We start from the raw sequence: 23729 nt of genomic DNA on the forward strand, positions 1-23729 counted from the left end.
ATTCTAATACATAGTTGGTTATATATTAGACAAATATATAGTTGGTTCATAACCACCAAATGCTGAATTATAATGAAACACCTGTCCCTTTTACAATGACTCTCACTGTTTCCTCTAACGATGTTACCTAGCAGTATTGTGTCTACTACTGTTGTCTACATTGGCTCCTGTAATCTTTCACTCAGTCACTCATTTCATAAGACCTAGCCATTGGACAATAGTGCAGTGTGGAAATATCCTTTTCTTCTCTAAAATACAAACATGTTCAAAATAAAATCAATGTTCTAACTTTAATATCTGTGTGAATAAATCACTTTGAGGGCAGATGAGTGGTGAGATAAAAATGCAGAATATTTGTGGGAGAGTGAACTTGTGCTTATCAATGATGGTAAAATAATATTCCTCCTTCCAGGGGAACGGTAAGATAATCCTGATGAATCCTAGGGGTTAGAACAGTAGAACTTAGAGCAGAACAGGATGTTTTGATAAACAAATAGAAAGAATATTGCAGATGCTGGGTTAATGTCTAAGCAGTTGAGGTCATGTACTGCTCTTGAGAAGGACCTTATGCAATTCTCATCCCCAACAAAATGCTCTTGACAACCACTTATAGCAATATCTCCAAAGAATCAGATGACCCCTTCTGGATTTTAAGGTTATCTGAACTCACATGGGCACATAATCACACACACACACACACACACACACACACACACACACACACACACACACACACTTAAAATCACATAAGGTTTTTTCTTAAATATAGAAAAACATTACAAAGACTATGCCCTTGGTTCTGCTTTTCAATGTACTCTTAAGATGTCAGAATTAGAAATAATCTATGGACAAAGAATGAGATATGAGAGATAACTGGGACTGTTAATGCATATGACATAAGAAACTTCAACTTAAAGTGTACCAAAAGAGACATAGCTAGGGAATTGATAAGGGAAGAACAGCTTGTATATATGGATGTTAGAGATCTCTGAAAATCAGAACTCTGCATTTGTCACATATCTATTGAAGGAAAACATGGGTCTTAAGTAAATTGTAACATAGTAGTAACTTGCAAATTTTTTTTTGTCAAATATATATCCCTGGTCCAAGGTTATAAAAGTTACATTTCTTTTCTAAGAATTATTTTGTTTTCATTTCCTGTATAAGTGTGTTTTCTATTATGCAAGAAGTAATGTCAGAGACCAGAATACAACGTTGAATCTCAAGAACTGTCTTTATGATTATTACTAAGGGGAGCTTTTCAGTTCTATGAGGCCCAGTTTATTAATTATTGTTCTTAGTATGTGCACTAATGGTATTCTTTTCAGAAATTTTTCTCTATTCCAATGATTTCAAGGCTCTTGCCCACTTTCTTTCCTGCCTGGTTCACATGTATTTGATTTTACATTGAGGCCTTTGATAAATTTAGACTTGAATTTTGTGCAGGGAGATCTGTATGGATCTATTACAAGATGTCTTATATGTGCAGACCTATTAAGCCTACATCATTTGTTAAAGATGCCTTACTTTTTTTCAAATTTGTATTTTTGTTTTCTTTACAGAGTCAGGTATCCATAGGTGTGTGAACGTATATATAGGCCTTCAACTCAAATCCATTGTCTTTTTTTATTCCAATACCATGCTGTTTTTTTAAACTATAGCTTTTTAGTAAATTTGAAGTCAGGAATAGTGAAACTTCCCCAAATTCTCTTATTGTCCGTGTTTTTTTTTTCAGCTATTCTTTTTTGTTTTGGTTTATCCCTATTAAGCCGTATATTTTCTTCTGAAAAATCTATGAAAAATTTCATTAAAATGGTACATTCTGATGGTGATGCTTGGCTTTGCTGTTTGTATTTATATTCCTAAATTTTTGATTTTCAGAAATCTTTCACTTTGGGTCCTATTTTAAATTATTGATTTAATTTCCATTTTTAGGTCTTGAAATGTTTTATTCATTTCCTTCCTGTTTGTTTGTTTTCTTGGATTTCTTTTCTTTAGTAATTATTATTCTTAGTCACAATATATCCTGACCATAGTTTGCCTTCCCTCCACTCTTTCCTGTCTCATCCCCCACGCACTTCTTCTCTCCAGTAGATCTACTGCTTCTCCTTTTTCCTTCATAAAGGGTAGGCCTCCCAGGGAGGTCAAACAAAGACTATATAACAAATGGCAAATAATACTAGGCAAAAACCCTCATATCAAGGCTGGATGAGACATCCTATTAGGAGGAAAAGTGTTTTAAGAGCAGACAAAAGAGTCAGACACACCCATCTCCCACTGTTAGGAGTCTCACAAACACCCCAAGCTCAACAACTACTGCAAGTATGCAGAGGACCTAGCACAGACCCATGCAGGCTCCATGATTTCTGCTTCAGTCTTCGTGAGCCCCTATAAGTCCTTGCTTAGTTGATTCTTTGGGCCATGTTTTCCTAGTTTCCTTCACCTTTCTGCTTCCTATATAATCCTTTCTTCTTCTATTCCCCAGAGGTCTCTGTCCTCCACTTAATGTTTGTCCCTGGGTCTCATCTCTACATCTGCTTCCAACAGCTGCCAAAGGAAACCTCTTTGGTGGTGATTTGGCTAGACACTGATCTACAAGCATGAAAGAATATTTTGGAATCAATTCATTGATTTTTGTTTTGTTTTTGTTTTAGTCAGTTGTGTTTGGTTTTACCCTAGGTCTCTTGAGACATTCAACTTCTGGTTCCTAGCCATCCTTTTCCTGGATTTCTTAAAGGATTTAGTATCTTTATGTTTAAGAACCTCAATAATATTCATAAAGGCTGTTTTAAGATCTTGTTTTGCAGCTTCAGTAGGTTTACTGGTCACAAATGGAGACATATTGTCCTGGCTAGTTTCCAGTGTATTTTTCAGTTGAGAGAGCAGCCTGGCAGTGGTATTCTGCTGCAGAACTGTGGATGATACTGGGGGATTGCATTTGTGGGAACAGGGGGAAAGAAAAGGTTTATTGGAATCCTTGTTGGTTTTCTGAAAGAAGTGGCCTGTGGGTAAGCAACATGTGTCTGCTGGAGTTGGGCTCTGTGATATAGCAAAGGGTGGTGAGATGGAAGATAGAAGGGGAAGATCTGTGGGATCCACAGGAAATGGAAATAGTGAGGCTGTGAAGGCAACCACAGGAGTTTCTGCTGCAAAGCTGATGACAAGGCTAAGAGGGTTGGATCTGGGGGAAACAGGAAGAAGAGGTCTGAAGGTAGGCTTCCTGGATTTCTAGCAGGCATAGTCTGTAGCATATCAGGGATTTTTCTTTACTTCTTTTGATACTCTGGATATTAGTTTCTGTTTGATGTCGAGTTGATAAAACCTTTCCTCCATTCTGTTAGCTGCCGTTTTGTCCAAATAACAGTGTTATTTACCTTAGAGAATTATGAATTATTGATCTTAATGCCTGCCATATCATTACTCTGTTCAAAAAGTCATCTTCTATGCCAATGAGTTCAATCTGGTTTAGTGTATCTGGTTTTATTTTGAGGTCTTTAAGACATTTGTACTAGAGTTTGTGAAGAGTGATGAAGATGTAACCCACTGCATCCTTCTACATGCAAATATCCCATTCAATCAGCAGAATTATAAATTGAAGATGCTGTCTATAGTTCACACTGTATTTCTGACTTCATTATTAAAGATCAAATGTCCGTAGTTGTGTGGATTTATGTGTATCTTTAATTTGATTCCATTGCTCAGTTTTTCTGTTTATATGACAACATCATTAGCTTTTTTCACTATAGTTTTATAGTACAATTTAAAATTGTAAATATTGAGATCTGCCGCTGTGCTTTTATTTCTCAGGATTATTTTAGCTATCCTGCATTCTCTGGGTTTCCAATAAAACTGAAATTTTTTTCTTCATAGATCTGGAATTTTGATGGGGATTGAAATGAATATGTAGGTTGCTTTCTGTAAGCTGGAAATTTTTATTATTGAAATCCTAGTGATCCATGAGCTTGGGAGATCTTTTTGATATCTTCTTCAATTCCTTATTTCCAATAGCTGAAGTTTTTGTCATACAAGTCTTTCCTTGCTTGGTTAGAGTTGACCCAAGATAGTCTATGTGTTTTGACTATTGTGAAAGTTGTTGTTCCTGTGATTTCTTTCTAGGCCCATTTGTCATTTGTAAATATGAAAACTACCAATTTTTATGAATTCTTTATGCATCCTGGAAGGTTGTTGAAAGTGTTTATCAGCTGTAGGAGTTCCTCAGTGGAATTTTTAGACTCACTCATGTGTAGTTTCATAGTATCTGCAAATAATTTTTTTTTTATTTCTTCATTTCAAATTTGTTTCCCCTGATCTCATTCATAGGTAAGGTAAGACTTCAAGTACTATATACAATAAGTATGTAGAGAGTGGACAACTTTCTCTTATGTCTGATTTTGGTGGAATTTATTTGAGTTTCTCTTAATTTATATTGATGTCAGCCATAGGCTTGTTGTAAACCTTCATGATTATGTTGAGATATGTGACTTTTATCCCTAATTTCTCCAAGACTCTTATCATGAAGGGGTGTTGGATTCTGTAACATCTTTTTCTGCCTCTGATGGTATGATGCTGTTTTTGTTTTTGAGTTTTATGGAATAGATTTATTGAATTTATTAGATGGAAATATCCTGACATCTCTGGCATGAATCCAACTTGATAATAACAGTATTTTTGATGTGTTCTTGGATTTGGTTTGGACATATTTTATTGAGTATTTTTATACTATTGTTCATAAGGTAAATTTGTCTGTGATTCTCTTTTGTTGTTATAACATAATGTGGTTTGAGTGTCAGGATTACTAGAGGTTCATGAGATGAACTGACCAATGTTCAGTCTGTTTTTCTTTTTCAGGACAATTTAGGAGTATCGACATTAACTCTCCTTTGAAAGAATTTTGAAGATTCTGTGATAAAATTAATTGTTTCTGGCATTGCTTGGTTAGGGGAATTTTAATGATTGCTTCTGTTTCACTAATAGAGTTCTGGTTAAATTGTTTATCTAACTTCAATGTAAGTCTGGTAAGTGGAATGTATTGAGAAAATATGCATATGAATGTACATTCAAGTGTTTTAGCTATAAAAATGGAAAACCTCAGTTAAAATGGGAGTACATCACAGTGAGAATGAATAGCTTTAAAAAAGATCACATAAACTAATGAACATGTAGGAGATGTGGGAATTCCCATGAATATTTATATTGTGATTAGAAACTGAGGGCCCCATTGTGGTAAGCATATACAGCTAACTCAGTCTGTAAATGTAGGAGTGTTGTATAGTCCATGCATGCCTCTCATGCAACTTTCTGGAAGTGCATAAGTCAGTGTAGCACACATGTTTATTTCAACATTTTTTTCAGGATATCATCTAAAATTTTGTGTTTTTTTACTCTCTTTTTACTTATATACAAATTATTGCTATTTACAATGCATTCTTATCATTTTGAAAGATTCATTCAATGAATTCTTACACTTGAATATATGCAGAGTGATTTTTAAGTAAACCACATATCTCAATGTTATAGAAGTTTAAAAAAATCTTCTATGTAATTCATAATTTATTGAAAACAATGATGACATTAAACAAATAAGATTACTTGTTACAGACTTTTCTTAGACTTATTGGAAATAAGATGAAGACCTCACAGGACTTATATGCACATAATAGAGTTGTCCTCACCGTGCGAGAATTAAAAGATGTCATTAGCAGGAATTGGGGAGGGTGTAGGAGATAATCATGTTAACTGCACAGACTCCAGATATTCAAATTTTCACAGACTCTAAATGTAATGGTTTGTGTCTGTGTGTGTCTCTCTCTGTGTATGTGTGCTTATGCATGAACATATATAAATGAATTTATACACAAAGAGAGTAGGAGAGGTATTATTTAAGATTTGAAGATATGAGTTTACTGAGTTTATGAGTCTTCATAAAGACTGTATGAAGAAAATATCACTCTTGTCTCATAAATTGAACAAGAACCCACATATCGTAAGGTGAGAAGGAGGCTGTCTGAATTGAGGAATGGAAGTGGCAGTAAGATTAGCAACAGCCGTTGAAAGAGGGGCAAATACCAACAAAGGTAATTTTACACACATGTGAATGTGACATAATAAAATCTTTAAGCTATACTTTAATTAAAATAACAACAAATATTAGATGCTAAGCAATACTAGATACCACACCAAATCTGGACTACTGGAAATTTCATTTGTATTCTTGATTGATAAAAGTTCTGGGCCTTGAGGTAGATCAATTCCCAATTTTCCGAGAAAGGTGCTGTGTCTAAATCCTTTGCAGGCTTTTGCATTCCTACTCCTCCTACTTTGTCAGATTGATGAGGCTAAATACAATGAGAAGTGTTTGGTCTTACTACAACTTGATATGCCATGTTGGATTAATATCCATTTGCTGAGATGATGCTTTCTGAATAGAAAGAGAGGAGGAGTGGTTGGGGGTGAAGGCACATGCTGGTGGGGGGAAGGACTGAAAAAAGAGGAGGGAAGGGAATCTGCTATTGGGATGTAAAATAGATAAAGAGTTTAATTTGTTCTCTCTTCCAATGAAAGCCTCTCCCTGTCACATTCCTCTTTATCCAAATCTTAGCCCCCACCCCCACCCCGAGGAAAGCTCATCACAGAATCAGAGGTCATGTACTTTTAAATGTTGATCTTTAAAAGTACAGTAAGTTCCAGATGAGAACACCAGCCCTGTTTGCCTCATCTCCAGTGCTAAGTAAGACATATATCCACCTATAGCGAAGACTTGCTTTATACTTCTGCTTTCTCTTCAGTCCATATCCACTGAAAGAGGCTCATCAGCCCACATTCACCAGAACACTCTCCCACTGGCCGTTCAAGATCTAGAATGCAAATGAAAATAGATGACTAGGGAAATGGTATAAAAGAATTTACATATTAAACCCAGAGTCACTTCCCAGTTTCTATTTGCTTCTAAGGTACACAACAAGACTTATTTGTAGCCACTAATGGTAAAATGAGAAGAACATTGTAGGGAATCACAGATAAAGGAGAAGAAATAGATCAACATACAGAATAGATCTATGAGAACTGAGGCTTGGGAAGGTAGATCATCTTTTAGAAATCAAATATTCACCTTATCTTCTCTTTAATAATAATTGTTTAGGAGTAGGAGTGATAGATTTTATATTCTTTTTTATATACTATTTGAAAGGTAGCACACAAAATCTCTATGGATCATGTTGAATATTAAAAAAATGAACATTTTTGTAATGTTGTAAAGGTAACAGTGGTTCTATAATGATCTGGATAGTTGTGGGCCAGCAGGATTCAGAAAATTTTTTAGTTTGGCCCGATTGATTCTCAAGACAGAGAGGCACAGGCTTTAGTTAGATATTCTGTAACTGTCACTGGTATAGCACAGGCCTCATTGTTTATGCTGTGTGGAACTGAATTGCTCTAAATGTGGAGCTGCTTTTCCCTGACAGGGAATTTGTGATGCAATTCCCAGTGTGTTACCATGAATATTACTTTGTGGGTCCTTCCTGAACCATTACTGAATGTCTCAATGTGAATTATCTAACATATTATACTGACATCATTTCTAAAGGCATTAACATAAACAGATTGTTCAGGAGTCCTGGGATCAAATTTCGTCATAATAGTATCCTCCAAGGAACCTTAGTTTCAACAAACATGAGTGATGTAATGAAACTACCTGAGATCTCCTCATATATATTTATCAACCAAATTTAATCACATGGGCATCAAATGCACAGCCCCAGGAAACAGTTTGTCCAAGATTTCTCCAGAGTTTACAAAACACCTGGAAAATAAGGAATCATGAATGCACAAATAGACTTACTTTTTGCTACAGATATAAAAGCTGGTGGGAATACATGGATGCCCATATAATGTGCTGATCTGAATAGTCCTTCACAATACACACTGTGTAGACATAGAGTAGGGCAAAGATGCTTACTTTGATTTTCCTGTTCTTGCTCCTGAACATTCCACTGCTTGTGTCCAGTTTCATTCATCCCAGGTGTTTTTGGAAAGTGAAGCAGAATAAGAGCAAGGATGGAGACTTGTTAACATCTTGTATCTTCTCCCTTGGATCAGTGAAGTGGCCTGTCAAGAAAGAGTATTTCAACCGCATTCTGAATGTAGGGTAAGTTCCTTTGCATTTTCTATGTAAATGTCATCATGAATATTTCTTGAGGGCTCTTAAGGTAAGAAGTTTTGACTCTTTTGTCCTGTTATCCTAATCTACACACCAAGAAACAACCCCAAATTCTTTTAGAGACTCAATGCTATTTTTCTACTTTTAGTTTCCCTCCTACTTATAAGGCTAGAAGCTGAGCGGCGGGGGGAGGGGGGGAGGTGACTTTATATCTTGTTCCATCACATATAGCCCTTTTCTGGAGAGCTTCTGCAGCATTATAGCCAGTGATATCTTTGAGTATTATCCTATGGGTGCAAATAAGTGGGTGTTGAGTAGACTTTGTGATGACCATTTGATCATTTTGTAACTCCTAATACATATGCTTGGGCAACTAAGCTTTGTGGCACCTCTATCTCCAGAGAGTTTTTACATAGATATTCAGTTATTCTCTCAAATGCTCTCTGCCTGTAGCCAAACTATGCCTTCTAAAGCTGCATCCAGAATGAAGTAGGAGAACTGTCCACTGTGAACTTCATATGTGTTCCTGTTTCTCCATACTTCACTTATACACATGTATAATCATTGGACTTTAATTTCAAAGTACAATTCTTCACTTTTTCTTTACAGGGAAGAAGGAATGTATAGACTGTAAATGTTATGTTTACATTTTTTTAAATGAGAGATTATCACTAATAGTGGTGACTGCTTACATTCCTTGTAACATGCTGAATGACAGCTGTGGCATGTGATACTTGGCAACACTTGAGAACAGTTTTCTACTAGCTCAACTTTTTTATTACTTAAGAAGCATGTGTCTTCTCTCTTTATATATAAGTTGTTTTTCTCTTACATTTATATCATGTTTACTACCTCTTATATTGCTCTTTCAGAACTTTTAATAATTATAGCTGCATATTTTACCATTTAGGCACTACACACATTTTGATTTTGTGCATTGCCAATAGTTGTTTTCAAACACCACACTTTAGTCTACTAGGCCATTCTAATAGCTCAAGTCATTGACGTTTTTTAATGTTTAGTGTGAAGGAGGTAGTAGTTGAGTTTCACAAGTTCTAATCTCAAATTCCTGTTGACTTTTACTGAAAATTTCAATGATAATTTTCTGTGTATAATAATGAATATCATAAGATTATTTTCATTTAAAATGTATAGATAAGTATATTTACTTAAAAATAAAGATACCACAGTGGTAAAATTTCTAAGTGAGAAATAGTTTATATTCAACTCTGAGTGAATCATTAAGAGTGAAACAGTATGTTTGAGGTTTATATTTATTGGTTAGATGTTATGCAATGTGTAGAAAGACATGGGAGTTAATATTTTTCCCATAAATCTAAAAACAAAATGGTATTGTTCTATTCCTACTAACTTGTTGAACATTTTACTAGCAAACTTTATACATATTTTCCATATATTGTATTCTTTATATTCTTTTATTTTACAAGCATGTAATAATGGCACAAATAAATCTCACTGCATTTTCCAGGTGTACCTAGTTCTCAGCTGCATGATAGTGTTATATATTTGTAACTGGAAATGTAGATGAAAGGTGCTCAGTATAAGAAAATTTATGTTGGTATGATATACCAAGTGTGATTACACTGAACATTCCTGTGTAAACATAAAACAGATGAACAATACTAGGGTATATGCTCTTAATTTCTGCATTTGGGAAATGGAGCAGATGTATACCTGTTCGTTTGAGGCCAGTCAAATCTAAAGCTATGTGTAATTGAAAACCATGAAATCTATTACCAACTTATGGCCTAAATGAGTATTTCTCATGTCCACACACACAGAGATGCATGTATTTACCAAATATACTCTAGTATTGAAATTTATTTAGAAATTAAATCTTAAAAATACATTTTGGCCGGGCGGTGGTGGCACACGCCTTTAATCCCTGCACTTGGGAGGCAGAGGCAGGCGGATCTTTGTGTGTTCGAGGCCAGCCTGGTCTACAGAGCGAGTTCTAGGAAAGGCACAGAGCTACACAGAGAAACCCTGTCTTGAAAAACCAAAAAAAAAAAAAACCATTTTGTTCCATCCATTTGCCTGCAAATTTCATGATGTCATTGTTTTTCTCTGTTGAGAAAAACACCCCATTGTGTTTACGGACCAGATTTTCTTTATCTGTTCTTCAGTTGAGGGGCATCTAAGTTGTTTCCAGGTTCTGGCTATTTTGAATTATGCTGCTATGAACATAATTGAGCATGTGTCCCTGTGGTATGATTGAGCATTCCTTGGGTATATGCCCAAGAGTGGTATAGCTGGGTCTTGAAGAGGATTTATTCCCAGTTTTCTGAGAAACCACCACACTGATTTCCAAAGTGGCTGCATAAATTTGCACTCCCATGGAACTTGAAAATAGCATCCTGAGTGAGGTAACCCAGACTCAGAAGGAAAAACATGGTATGTACCCACTTATTAGTAGATACAAGATATAAAGCAAAGAATACCAGACAACAACCCACAAATCCAAAGACGCTAACTAACATGGAAGTACCAAAAAAAGGATACTTGGATTGCCCTGGGAAGGGGAAATAGATGAGATCTCCATGAGTAAGCTGGGGATGAGGGGTGGGCAATGGAGGGTAGGGGATAGGGATGAGAACATAAGGGGATGAAATGGTTGAGCTGGAACAGGGATAGAGTGGGAAACCAATGAAAGAGATACCATGATAGAGGGAGATATCACGGGGATAAAGAGAAATCTGGTGCTAGGAAAGTTGCCAGGAATCCCCAAGGATGACCCCAGCTTGGGCTACTAGAAATAGTGGAGAGGGTGCCTGAACTGAACTGGCTTACCCCAGTGATCCGACCAGTGAATACCCTAACTGTCATCACAGAGCTTTATTCCAATGACTGATGGAAGCAGATGCAGAGATTCACAGCCAAACACCAGGCAGAACTCCAGGAGTCCAGCCAAAGAGAGATAAGAGAGATTCTATGAACAATTGTATCAAGATCATGATGGGGGAAACCTGCAGAGACAACCAAACAAAACTAGTGGGAACTCATGAAAGTTGGATCAATGGCTATGGAGCCTGCATGAGACTGGACTAGGCCCCCTGCATGGCAAGACCATTATGTAGTTTGATCTACTTGGGGGGCCCCCTGCCAGTAGGATCAGAATCCATTTCTGGTGCACAAGGGGGCTTTTTGGAGTACACTACCCATGATGGGACACCTCATGCAGCCTTGAGGCAGGGAGAAGGGCTTGGACTTACCTCTACTGGATATGCCTCCCCATGGGAGGCCTTGCCTTCTTATGAGGGGGGACGTGAGAGGTGGATTGGGAGGGGAAGGGGGAAGCAGGAGGAGGGAAGAGAGGGATCTTTGATTGGTGTGTAAAATGAATGAAAATTTTTTCTTAATTAAAAAATAAACATTTTGTGCCTGCAGTAGATAAATCCCAAAGAAAAATCAGCAAGATGAGGCTGGGCATGAGGGAATATGTTAACTGTATTGCCCACTAATTATAATGAACTACAAGTACAGGAGCCAAGCATTGCCCCAGAAAGACTACTGTGCACTCACAATTCTTTCTTTGAATGCCTTATACAATTCAGTTTGTTTCATAAAAAATACCAGAAACTTGGTTGACACATCACATGTATTTTTCATATTGCTCAATAATTTCAAAATGAAAACACGATCAGTTTTACTGTTTGGTCAAACCTATGCCACTGTGCTTATCTTCTGAGAAAGCACTTGAAAACCAGAGATGGAAAGTGCTCTCTATGAAAGATGCTAATGTGTCCTTATATTTATTGGAGACACACTCTCATGAACTTTTAAAACTTTTGCAAGCTTTCAGCTTCTTATGTCATTCCAGCCTCACAACACAGGACATTTGTTTCAAACTTTGGGGGAGTTTGGGAATACCGTCCAGGATAGGATAGTCCTTGTACTGACTACAAATGATCATCTGTAGAACTCTGTTTGTAATAATCATTGTACCCTTCTACAGAACACCAACTGCAAGCTACAAGTTTGTTCTAGCCTTGGCATTTTCCATTGATGAAGTCAACAGGAACTCTGATCTTTTACCAAATATGTCTCTGGTGTTTGAATTACCAGCAGGGGGTTGTCATCATGTGTCACAATTACACAGTCTCATGCATAATTCTGAACAAAGTCAGGATGCTCCCCCTAATTATGTCTGTCGTGACGACATCGGGTGTGCAATGGTGCTTACAGGACCTTACTGGGCAACATCTGTCATAATGCGGAAAGTCCTGGACCTCTACCAATCTCAGCAGGTGAGGATTTTTTGGTGGGTTTGCAAGAAATGCCATGTCTGTTGGTACCATTCCCAGATGCTAAGAAGAGTGTGAGGAGGAGACTGGCCTTACACTTATGTCAAACTGTGTAGTGCAAGGGTACAATTCAGAGACTTGATGGGACTTCCACATTTCCTTGTGTAAACAGAGATGAGGAAAGAAATAGTAGATAAGAGGAGGTTTCTTGAACCCTTGGCAGAATAGTGTTTATAAGTTCTTAGGCATGTGTGCTACCTCATGCTGTCGCCTATGTTCTAGTTCCTTCAGCTCACCTATGGACCCTTCCATCCTATCCTGAGTGATTGTGAACAGTTTCCATATCTGTATCAGATGGCCCCCAAGGACACAACTCTAGCCGAAGCCATGATTTCTTTGATGCTTCACTTCAACTGGAACTGGATTGGGCTGGCCATCTCAGACAATGATCAAGGTATTCAATTTCTCTCATATTTGAGAACAGAGATGGAAAAAAATACAGTCTGCTTCGCCTTTGTGAACATGATCCCAGTCAACATGGAGTTATACATGTCAAGAGCTGAAGTGTATTATAACCAAATCATGACATCATCCACAAATGTAGTTATCATTTATGGAGACACAGACAGTACTCTAGCTGTGAGCTTTAGAATGTGGGAATCTCTAGGTATACAGAAAATATGGGTCACCACTTCACAGTGGGATGACACTACAAGTAATAGAGACTTCACACTTACCTCATCCCTTGGAACAATAACTTTTGCTCACCACCATACTGAGATTTCTGGTTTTAAAAATTTTGCTCAGACATTGACCCATCTCAGATACTCAGATGAATACCTGGCAAGGTTGGAGTGGATGAAATTTAACTGTGAAGTCACAGAATCTAAGTGGAAGACACTGAAGAATTGTTCATCCAATGCCTCACTGGAATGGCTGATGGTACAAACTTTTGACATGGCCTTTAATGATGCCAGTTACGATTTATACAATGCTGTGTATGCTTTGGCCCATGCCCTTCATGAGAGACACCTTCAACAACAAGTAAATCAGTCAATGGACAATGGGAAAGGACACAATTTTAACTGTTTGAAGGTAGTGTTACTTCTATTGGAAGGTTTTCTGTGTTATAAATGTTATAGCTCTCAAGAGTCGGTCAGATGCCCAAATCTAGTGTATTAATAAATATTCCATTAGAAAGATTTATGAACATTTTTCCTGTTGAGGAAGTAAATCTGGATGTTGGTATAAATCTCTAATACAAAGGCAATCATTTGGAAGAAACAATTTATCAGTAAAAAACAGTGGTTTTGTTAGAGAGCTCCTGAATATCATCACACTGTTCTTATAGTAGAAACAGATCAGTCCTTCCCCATTAATGCTCTACATCTTGAGAAAATGAGCCCTCACTTATTAATTATAAAATACATGGTAGTCAGTGTAGGAGTTGGTTTTCAAAAGCATTCTTAACTGAATCCACCTTCACTCTAGGTTTGGGTACCTCACTTATAATTCTGAGAGTAATTACACAAGAAATTGTTCTGTGATTCAGTTCAGTACATACATGTATATTCATGTACGTGAATGGGTGTTTCTCAGTGTGTATGAATGTATGTTTTTATGCTTCTATGTATCTGTGTATATATCTGTGTTGCTTTGTGTGTATGTGTTTCAGTCTAGCAGCATATCTACCTGTCTGTTTGTTGTAGTGAGCATAAATTTGCCTTATGTCAATGTCTTTCTGTATGGGTGTTGTTTTTCTGTGTATTTTCCTATGTGTGTTTTTATGTTTCTGTGTATTTACTTGCATATATGTTGCTGTGTATGTGTGAGTGAGTGTCTGTGTCAGTATGTCTTTGGATATGTGCATAAATTGGACTGTGTCAATGTGTCTGTGTGGTTGTCTGTATCTCGGTATGTCTCCCTGTGTGTGTTTGTCTGAGACTATGTGTATGTGTGGTCTTGTGTATAAGTTTTCTATATTTATCTTTCTATGTGTCAGTTTAAGTGTATAAGTCTCTCTGTCTATGTGTGCCAGTATGTTCATATGTGTGTGTTGGCATGTGTGTGTGTGTGTGTGTGTGTGTGTGTGTGTGTGTGTGTGTGTATGTGCATGTGAGTGTGTGTGTAAATGAGTATGTGGGAGTATTAGGTATTTATATCTGTATGGATGTGCATATCTCTGTGTTTAGCAGTGTTGGTGTATGTGTGTCTGTGTTTGTGTATAGTCCATATCTATGTTTTGTTTCTGAATGTATGTCTGTGTTTGTGTTCCATAATTTTCTTTGAGAGAATAAAAATGATAGGAACATTATGAAAAGTTTATTTTCCATTTTCTTTCACGGCAGAAAGGATTTCTACCCTTGGCCCCTTCAATAAAGTTTCCTTTAAGATGAAGCTGAGATATGTTTTCCGACTTCCAGTAAGGGCACATTCAATATAGAATGCTGACTGTCTTTCAGCTGCACTCCATTCTGAGGAAGACTCACTTCACTAATCCTGTTGGGGAAAAAGTGAATATGAACCAGAAAGAAAAACTACAGCCAGACTATGACATTTTTCTTACTTGGAATTTTCTACATGGTCTTGGAATTAAGGTGAAGATAGGAATTTTTAGCCCATATTTTCCTCATGGTCAACAGATCCGTTTATCTGAATATAAGAAATGGTGGCCCACAGAAAGTAGACAGGTGAGTCTGACCTAACTGTACTGATTTACATTACACAGTAGTAACATGTCAAGTGTAGTGGGTAGCCATTCCAGCTTTGATCTGGAAGCTCCAACCCTGGTCAGCAAGGCCTCTTCCTCCGCTGGTCTGCCAGTTTGACCACCCCTAGTTCTTCAGGTCTTCTCGGAGCCGCACCAGTCCCTCAGTGCATCTCTTTGGAAGCCTGGCTAGCTCAGTCGGTAGAGCATGAGACTCTTAATCTCAGAGTCACATGTTGGGCGCCAGATATTGGTGAAATTATTAAGGCCACTCCACGTAGTTAAAAGGAAGGTTTATTTTGTAGCGTAACTTACAAGTAAAAGGAGAGGGAACAGGGTCTGGGAAAGGTGTGGCACAGTCTGGCAGTGTTCTCTGGAGCACTCTGCTCAGTCTATCTCCAGAATCCAGGGTCCAGGAACCAAGGGAGCCCGCGTATCCGGATCTCAGGTCTTCAACATCCTCTCTCCGCCCCACCTTGTAGGGTGGACAGTTACTGAAGCCTCAATGGGGGATGGAACTTCCAGATAAAAGCTGGAATAGCTACCCACTACAGTCAAGTCTGTCCATTTGTTCTTCCTTGTAACTCAGTAAAATGAAAGAGATTGTCACACTAAGAACCAGTCTCTGGCCTCCTATGTTATCTCTCTTCTTTTTACTTTTGATGTCATAGTTTATGTAATTCTTTGATTATTTTAGACATACACAGAGTGTATTTTATATCATATCAGAAACTGTTTATGATTTTAATATAAGTATATACTGGTTATAACCAATGTTTAATATTATTTCCAGTAAAGTGAGCAATATTCTCTTGGTACCATTCTGATTACTACATAGTGATTTTCTCCTGTATGCTGAACATTAGGCACAGATGATGAAAAGATTTAGGCTAATTGTAAGGATAGAGTCAAGTCAACGTGCATGCAAAATTAATTTTTATGATATAATTTTCTGCAAACCTTCTTACAAAAAGGTCCTTTATTATCAACACTTCTAACCACAAATTAACATTTTCATTATCCATATTAGGTATTCGATAATTAAATACTCACTTTTTCCTTCTTTTTTTTAAAGGTAGGTATGGATATTTTCTCTGCATGTATGTCTGTTGAACATTTGTATTTCTAGTACATAAGAATGTCAGAAGAATGATTCAAGTTCCTGGGAACATGATAGACCTTAGTGTCAGTCAGATGGTCCTGAAAATCAAACTTGAGTCCTGTTCATGAGCAGCAATTGTAATTACCAGTTGAACCATTTCTCCAGCCCTGAATTATAATGTCAATGAAATTTCACACTAGGAAACTTTGCTTTTTCCCCATAATTCTTGCATAGTTCATTCAAAATAACAAGAATGTGCCTACTTTCCTTCTCTATGGGAGGAACTGGTAGTAATAAATTTTGGCTTTCATGATAATTGTAAATTGCCACTGTTCATCTCTGGATGAGGGTAGGGTCTGAAGTGACTGCATGTAAGAGCAGTGATGGAGAAATCACACTCGAGGATACTTTCAACTTTCGTTTTAGAAGTGATGGTTAGAGAGGAAGCATATCTCTGTATGACTTGTCCTAGCATGAAAACTTGCAGCTCTTACAGGCTTTATGTGTACACAAAATTATTTCCTTATATACTTTAATCATTGATTACAAAGTCTTTTCATGGCATATACTTTTTCTAAAGTCTTCCATGATTACATAAGCATACTAAAATAAAAGAAACAAAACAAGCAAACAGCAAATTTCATTTAGAACTAAAATCTAACATTATGATGAAATCAATTCTTTTAACTTAGTTACTGTTTCTTTAAAATTGGTGGTGTAAATCCTTGTGGTTACAATAAAACTACACAGGATATCTCTATGTAAGTTTGAATAAGTTAACACATCAGAATTAATTTCCTACTCCCTGTTATTCTTTTAATCTACTATAATAGATATTTGATCTTTCTACAGAAATCTAATTCCTCCTTCCCTTGCTTAAATTCTTTCTTTTAAATTTGACATAAGACCATCATCCTTTCCCTTGACCTCTAAAATACCATGTATTTCTCTTTATTCTTTCTACAATCAGAGAAGTCCTGTTGTAACAAGTCTCCTCAGGAAGCTAGGCAGTGCACTGATACAAAATGTTTCTGTTTGTGTCTCTGTCATAAACTTTTGTTTCAATATGGTCTCTAACTTTATTACAATCCAACAAAGAGTAAAAGAACATCAAGATTCCTAAAACAGCAGTACCGAGACTTATCATTAATTTTACAATCAAAATTCTTTCCTGTAAAAAATAGTTCTGTGTTTCTTTTGCCAAAGAATACATGAAATCAAATTATTCAGTTATAGTTTGTCAACTTTTAAAATTCGTTTAATTTTTCTTCTTTAATTACTTTTTCCAAATCCTATGCCTCATGCTTACTAATACCTATACTATTACCTAAGGGTAATAGGTTCTATAGAAAATTCAATTTCTTGCATAGCTAATTCTCCTAGGGAACCACCATACTTTTTTTCTCCTTAACATCAGTTTTTATAAGAATTGTTACATTATCCCAGTGCTAGCCTTCAGTTGGGGGCCCTTATCAGCAAGAAACTTCAGTTGGGGGCCCTTATCAGCAAGAAACTTAAACATTAAAATGTCAAAGATACAGGCAAGACTTATGTAGCAAATTCCACCAAGGGCAGTGAAGGGTCAGTTCAATTCATTCAAGAACTGTGGGATTATTAAGCAATGCCTTCAAGATATTTAGCATGGCCATATCCCCTTTTTCTTTAAAGTTGTGAAGCATGAAATTCAACAGTTAAGGCCTGCAAACCTTTGCCTAGCTGTCTTGTAATGACTGGGAATAAACAAAAAAACAAAAAAAACCAAAAAAACCCCCAAAATTATGAAATTGCTGATGCCCAAAATAGGACCCGGAGTTGGCATGTCCCACATGGGATTGTATAACCAGCAGTAAAGGAAATATCCCATTGTGTGTCCTCAGCATACTAGTAGGCATGGATTCTGATGTGAGTGGTTTTAAGATATCCAATTCAAACCGACCAACTATAGAGTGGGTTGAATATTAAAAAAGCTAACCTCAGGAAAGTCTTCAGGCTTGATCTGAGGTGATATTTAGATTGTTCAGATAGCATAAAGTTTACAGTTAGTGATCTTCCTCAGAGTGATGAGGAGAGTTATTTGCATGGAAAAGCACACATGGACTAAAGGTGTAGCTACTGAGCTAAATATCCATTCAGAGGGTAGTAATGAAATATCATTTCTGTTCTTACCATAGCTCAGTTGAGCATTACTAAAACATCCAGTTGAAGAATTAACAGGATTAAAAACAATTCAGCCAGTGCTCTGCTCCCAATCATGCAAATCCCAGTGCAGAAACAAATGAACATAATCATAAAGATACCCAAGCAAAATAACTCTAAATGTTATAGTAATAGACTTAAATGCGATTATATTCAATGACATTTTAACAAAGAATTCAAAGAATGATTGTAAGAATATACAAAAAAATATCCCTGAGGTGTCTGGAAGAATAAAATGATATAACAAAAAAATCACTGAGTGAGCATGTATCCAAGGAAATCATAAAAGACACAAAATAATGAAAAATTCAAAATAAAAAATGTGAAGGAAAAGCTAATTAAATCAAAGGAAAATATCAGTGAAAATTCTCATCTAGATCATCTATCAGGCTGAAGATAGGATAGCAAGATTTGAACGCCAGCTATGCTTAAGAAAATTCAAACAATGAGAAAGGTAAAACAATAACAAAGAAAGAAAAACATAGATGACCAAGGGGATATGATTAGAAGATCAAATTTACAAATCATGGACACTAAAAGAATCAACATTATATCCAGTAAATATAGGTATAAATTTTCAAAATGCAATGAGATATGTGGCCATCTACATACAGTAGTCATTTAAATACCAAACACTTAACACCAGAAAAGATCAAGGCCTTGAAATATGTTACTTAAAATTGTTTTGTAACAAGGAGAAGAAATGGAATGCTGCAGAAGAGAAGCCCCAGTCATAGAAGGCCCCATCTAGATAACAGCAGATTCCACCATGGACACGTTTAAAGAAGCAGAATATCCATGATGTGTTTCTTTTCTTTTCTTTTCTTTCTTTCTTTCTTTCTTTCTTTCTTTCTTTCTTTCTTTCTTTCTTTCTTTCTTTCTTTCTTTCTTTCTTTCTTTCTTTCTTTCTTTCTTTCTTTTTCGAGACAGGGTTTCTCTGTGTAGGCTGTCCATCAAAATCCACCAGAGATCCACCTAGCTCTGCCTCCCGAGTGCCTCCCAAGTGCTGGATTAAAGATGTGCGCTACTGCCACCCGGCCCATGATGCATTTCTCACACACAGGGACATAACTTCCAAGCTGAGTTACTATACACAGCAAGATATCACTAGTAATAGAAGGAGACAGATGAAAGTTGAACAATGAACACAATTACAGCAATTCATAACCACTGAAACAAGCAGTAACTTGAAGAAGCCCTTCACACTGAAAAGCAAGATGGACACAAGAGATCAAAGGAATGAATAGACAGCACTTAAATAACAGCCTGAAAATCAGCTACCAGAAAACTATCCAATATCGAATAAGAGCAAATGGAAAATAATTTTCTGTAATAATTAGGTGTTAATGGTCACCTTCTTTTATCAAAACACACATACAACAGCATTAGTTCAAGAAAGTTACTTTAGTATCAATATGGGAATCAAATATATGCGTTTATGAACATTTCCCACATTTTGTAGAGAGCACTTCTACAAAATGTGGGAAAACATTGAAATGAAGTGAAATAGAAAGAAAATTAGAGACAATCTCTTTGATATTTATGAATGAAACAATTTTTCACTGAACACCTTCCAAGAAAACTCAAAAATACAAGAGAAAGATCAATCTTTGATCCAAGATGATTTCATTTCAGGGATGCAAGCACGGTTCACATAGGCAAGTCAGAGTGTAAGATATCACATAATAAACATAAGGATACAATTACATTATTATCCAAAAATGTGCAGAAAGGACTCTTAAAAACCTATCAACTCTTCAGATTTAAAAAATAAAACAAACGAAGCCTGAAAGACTAGAAGGAACACATGTTGACATAGTAAGGTTTTCTATGGCAAAACTATTGGCAGCATTGTACTACATGAAGAGAAAAATAAAAGAATGTCCATAAAAATCAGAAATTAGGATAGCTGTGTGTGGAGGGATGTACATGTTTTAATCCTAGCTAGCTCATTGTAAGCAGAGGCTAAAAAATTCTATGTCCCCTTGTAGCTATCCTAGCCCCATGTAGTGAGTTCAAACAAGCCAGAACTGCATATGGAAACACTGCCTTAAATAAATGAAAAGAAATTGGATTCTCATTTAAAAATAGTTCTTAAAACATTGGTGAAAGGAAAAAAAATACAAAAAAGAAGAAAAAATTGTCACCTGTTTTAGGTAAGTAGTTGTAGTCAACCAATCCTACACAGTGAGACCCAATTATCACAACAAAAACAGAAAAGAAGATGTTGTAGTTGCCCATATTTGTGGAGAAATTGTGATGACCCTGTGTATAAGAGACACAACAAAGTATGCTAGAATTAGGAACTTTTTGGTGCACAACAGAGATTCCAATCACCAGATTCATGGTAATACATAGATATATACATATTTTTTAAATTTAAAAAATCCATTGATTGATATTAAACAACATAACATGCATTGAGGTTCCTCCTCCTTTTACAGTCTTTGTAGTGACTTTTTGTATTAGGAAACACTCCACCTTCCAGCTCAATACACATCAACTCAGCATTTCTTCACCACAAATATTCTGGGTTCTGCCTATTCAACAGTTTCCTTATAATTTGTCATGGTTTGCAGTGGTTATTTGCTATAGGTCGCTCTTACTATCTGAAATTTGAGCAGATATCTCCCCTGTTGCAGATATCCATGCATCCTAGCTTGTTACTTTGTTGCTGTGATTAATCAATCATAAGCAATGTGAGGAGGAATGGTTGACTTGGCTCATGGGTTACACTCAAGGGAGGAAAAGGAAGAAATCTGGAGACTGCAGCTAAAGCAAACTCCGCGAAGTAACACGGTTTACCAGCTTGATCGTTTGATTTTTCATACAGCCCTGCCTGGGAATGGCACTGCCCAGAGTGGGCTGGACACTCCTACATAAATTACCCAATAATAATATGTTTTACCAATATTATGACAGGCTAGTCCAATGCAACAAGTTATATTTAGTTAAGATTTCCTCTATCTTTTAAATGTACTTTGTGTCACGTTTGTGAAAACTAACTAGAATATGCAGCTTGAAAGGTCTATAGTGTTTGCATACAGTGAACAACCCATTCTTCCTCCTAAATATTTAAGATTGGAAGTGTAGCAGGGTCCTTTGCTGTTGTTCCCTTTGGGGGCGGGGGCCAAGTAGGCGCAGAGTCAAACCACCCAGACTCCGTGAGAATGTGAAAACAACACCATCAGTTTATTCAGGAAGAGGCAAGCCTTATATACCCTCCACTCCACCCTGGGGCGAGGTCTAATGAATATGCATCAGCTGGTGTGACATGGCTGCCTCTCATTGGTCCAGGTCATCTCCAGATCATGTTTCAGCTGCTGTTGCTAAGATGATCAGGCAGACCCAGGCTGGCTGTCGGAAAGTATCTGTTTTACTTGTTTGGGCCCTCTGGCCCTCAAGCCTGTTAGGGATGAGTCATCCCACAGGGAAGCATCTCAATTTTTTATCAGTTTGTCTCCATACATTCATATGGTTGACATTATATAACTTACAAAGTGAAATGTGATCACTCATGTGGTCTATATAAAATAAGTTTAATGATATTTCAATATGCTAATATAATACAGTAATGGAATGGGTAGGTAAAACTCCTAATATCAGCATGTGTCTAATTTTCTGCAGATGTCACCCTCTGTATGTAGTGCTGATTGTGGTCCTGGATTCAGAAAATATGGGCAGGAGGGAATGGCAGCCTGCTGTTTTAATTGCATCCCCTGCCCCCAAAATGAAGTTTCTAATGAGACAAGTGAGTTTTTGCTTTTGAAAAAATATCCTTCACATTGGCCATCCTTTCTCCCTTCGTACTGCGATTCTGAAGGTGTTTAATATGCAACTACTCAAGTCAAATACATCACTTTTCTATGTTAGTCTTTGTAGGAATGTAATCAATTACAATGTCCCATAAAGTAACACCATAACATACATCTTAGACTCTTTGTAAATTCTTGGCAGGTGAATTTTATGAAAGATACATTTTATTATCAAACTGTAGTGTCAGGAAATTCTACACAACATTTTTCTTAGTCATCAAACTCCTCTAAAATAACATGTAGACAAGATTCAGATCATGAATCTTGAAAATAGTTTTATTTTTTGGCATGCATGTATGTGACCCCATGTAAGGTCATGCACACCATGTATGTAAGGAGCCCATAGAAAACAGAATAGATCATCAGATGCACTGACCTCTGTCATGTGTGTGATGGGAATCAGATACAAGTCCTCTGTAAGGTTAATGAAATGGGAAAATAATTACATGGAAACCCATCAGAAATTGCAAAGTTTGAAACCAAAGACTTAGTATAATATCCAGAGACCTGTTTCAAAGGTTCAATGTGATTGAAAATTGAGGAAAGTGAGGATACATGTTGACACATGATGTGGATAATATGAGTAGTCCTATACTCAGTGTTTTTATATACAGTACCCAGGTACTACTATCACAAAATAATAGAATAAAATGATTTTTATGAAATACAGTTAGCCACAGTAATTCAAAATGTCTTGTCACCTACACAGCCCATGTTTGTCAAATAATTATTTGATTAAGGACTGCTAAATACAAATGGCAGACACACAGTTTTTCTCTCAATGCTCTGTAATTTAACAAAATAAAATGAAAGTACTCAAAGGACATTTATGGCCAGTGAGATAGATCAGCGGTTAAAACCCTTGCAACTAAAGCTGATGACCTGAGTTTATCCCCATGTTCCACATAGTAGGAGAAATTTGCCTACTTCTAGACATGCCTTCTGACTTCCATGTACTCCCATGTACAACATTCACCAAACTAATTAAGCAAAGTGTAATGAAATTGTTTCAAATGTAAAAAGAATTGAGAATAAAGGGTATTTAAACAATAAATACAACAAATTAAGCAAAAATATTTTTGTTACTTTATGTGTATGTATGTGAGATGGATGGTTATGTCTACCCCAGTGCAGATGCAGATGAGAGGGATCCAATGTTCCTGTAGTTAGAGTGACAGGCAGTTATGAGAGACCTGATATGAGTTCTGGGGATTGAAGTTGGGTCTTCTGCAATAGCAATACATTATCTCCACAGCTGAGCCAAGTTTCCAGTTCCTTAAACAATTTAGTGGATAGCTTGTGCCCTTAAATGTATTGTTATAGATAAAATGACTTAAAATCCTGGAAGCTCATTATCACTTTCTGCAATTACCCAATGATTAAGCTCAATTGAAATCACAATTCTTACCTTTGCCACAGTGGGTGTTACAAATAATGGGGGAATATTGCTCAACATAAACATTGTGTGTTATAATTCCTGTTTAAGTAT

General features: G+C 36.6%; 1 protein-coding gene across 4 annotated transcripts in view; it reads left to right on the plus strand.

Annotated features, from left to right (window-relative positions):
* The first annotated feature begins 7946 nt into the window (after positions 1 to 7946).
* The window catches only part of LOC128095027 (vomeronasal type-2 receptor 116-like), a 54536-nt gene continuing 38753 nt past the window's right edge, over positions 7947 to 23729 (plus strand). For 2 of the 4 annotated variants that reach the window (XM_052713685.1, XM_052713686.1), the window contains exons 1-5: positions 7947 to 8143; positions 12132 to 12423; positions 12703 to 13515; positions 14883 to 15110; positions 22053 to 22176. In XM_052713685.1, the coding sequence (XP_052569645.1) occupies positions 7947 to 8143; positions 12132 to 12423; positions 12703 to 13515; positions 14883 to 15110; positions 22053 to 22176 (1654 nt within the window). Of the gene's footprint in view, positions 8144 to 12131; positions 12424 to 12702; positions 13516 to 14882; positions 15111 to 16304; positions 16317 to 21132; positions 21155 to 21560; positions 21571 to 22052; positions 22177 to 23729 lie in introns of all 4 variants that reach the window. The other 2 variants (XM_052713688.1, XM_052713687.1) reach the window with 2 other exon arrangements.

The sequence above is a fragment of the Peromyscus californicus genome, unplaced genomic scaffold (genome assembly GCF_007827085.1).
Source record: "Peromyscus californicus insignis strain IS unplaced genomic scaffold, ASM782708v3 Scaffold_4__1_contigs__length_199733344, whole genome shotgun sequence".
Classification (NCBI taxonomy): Eukaryota; Metazoa; Chordata; class Mammalia; order Rodentia; family Cricetidae; genus Peromyscus; species Peromyscus californicus.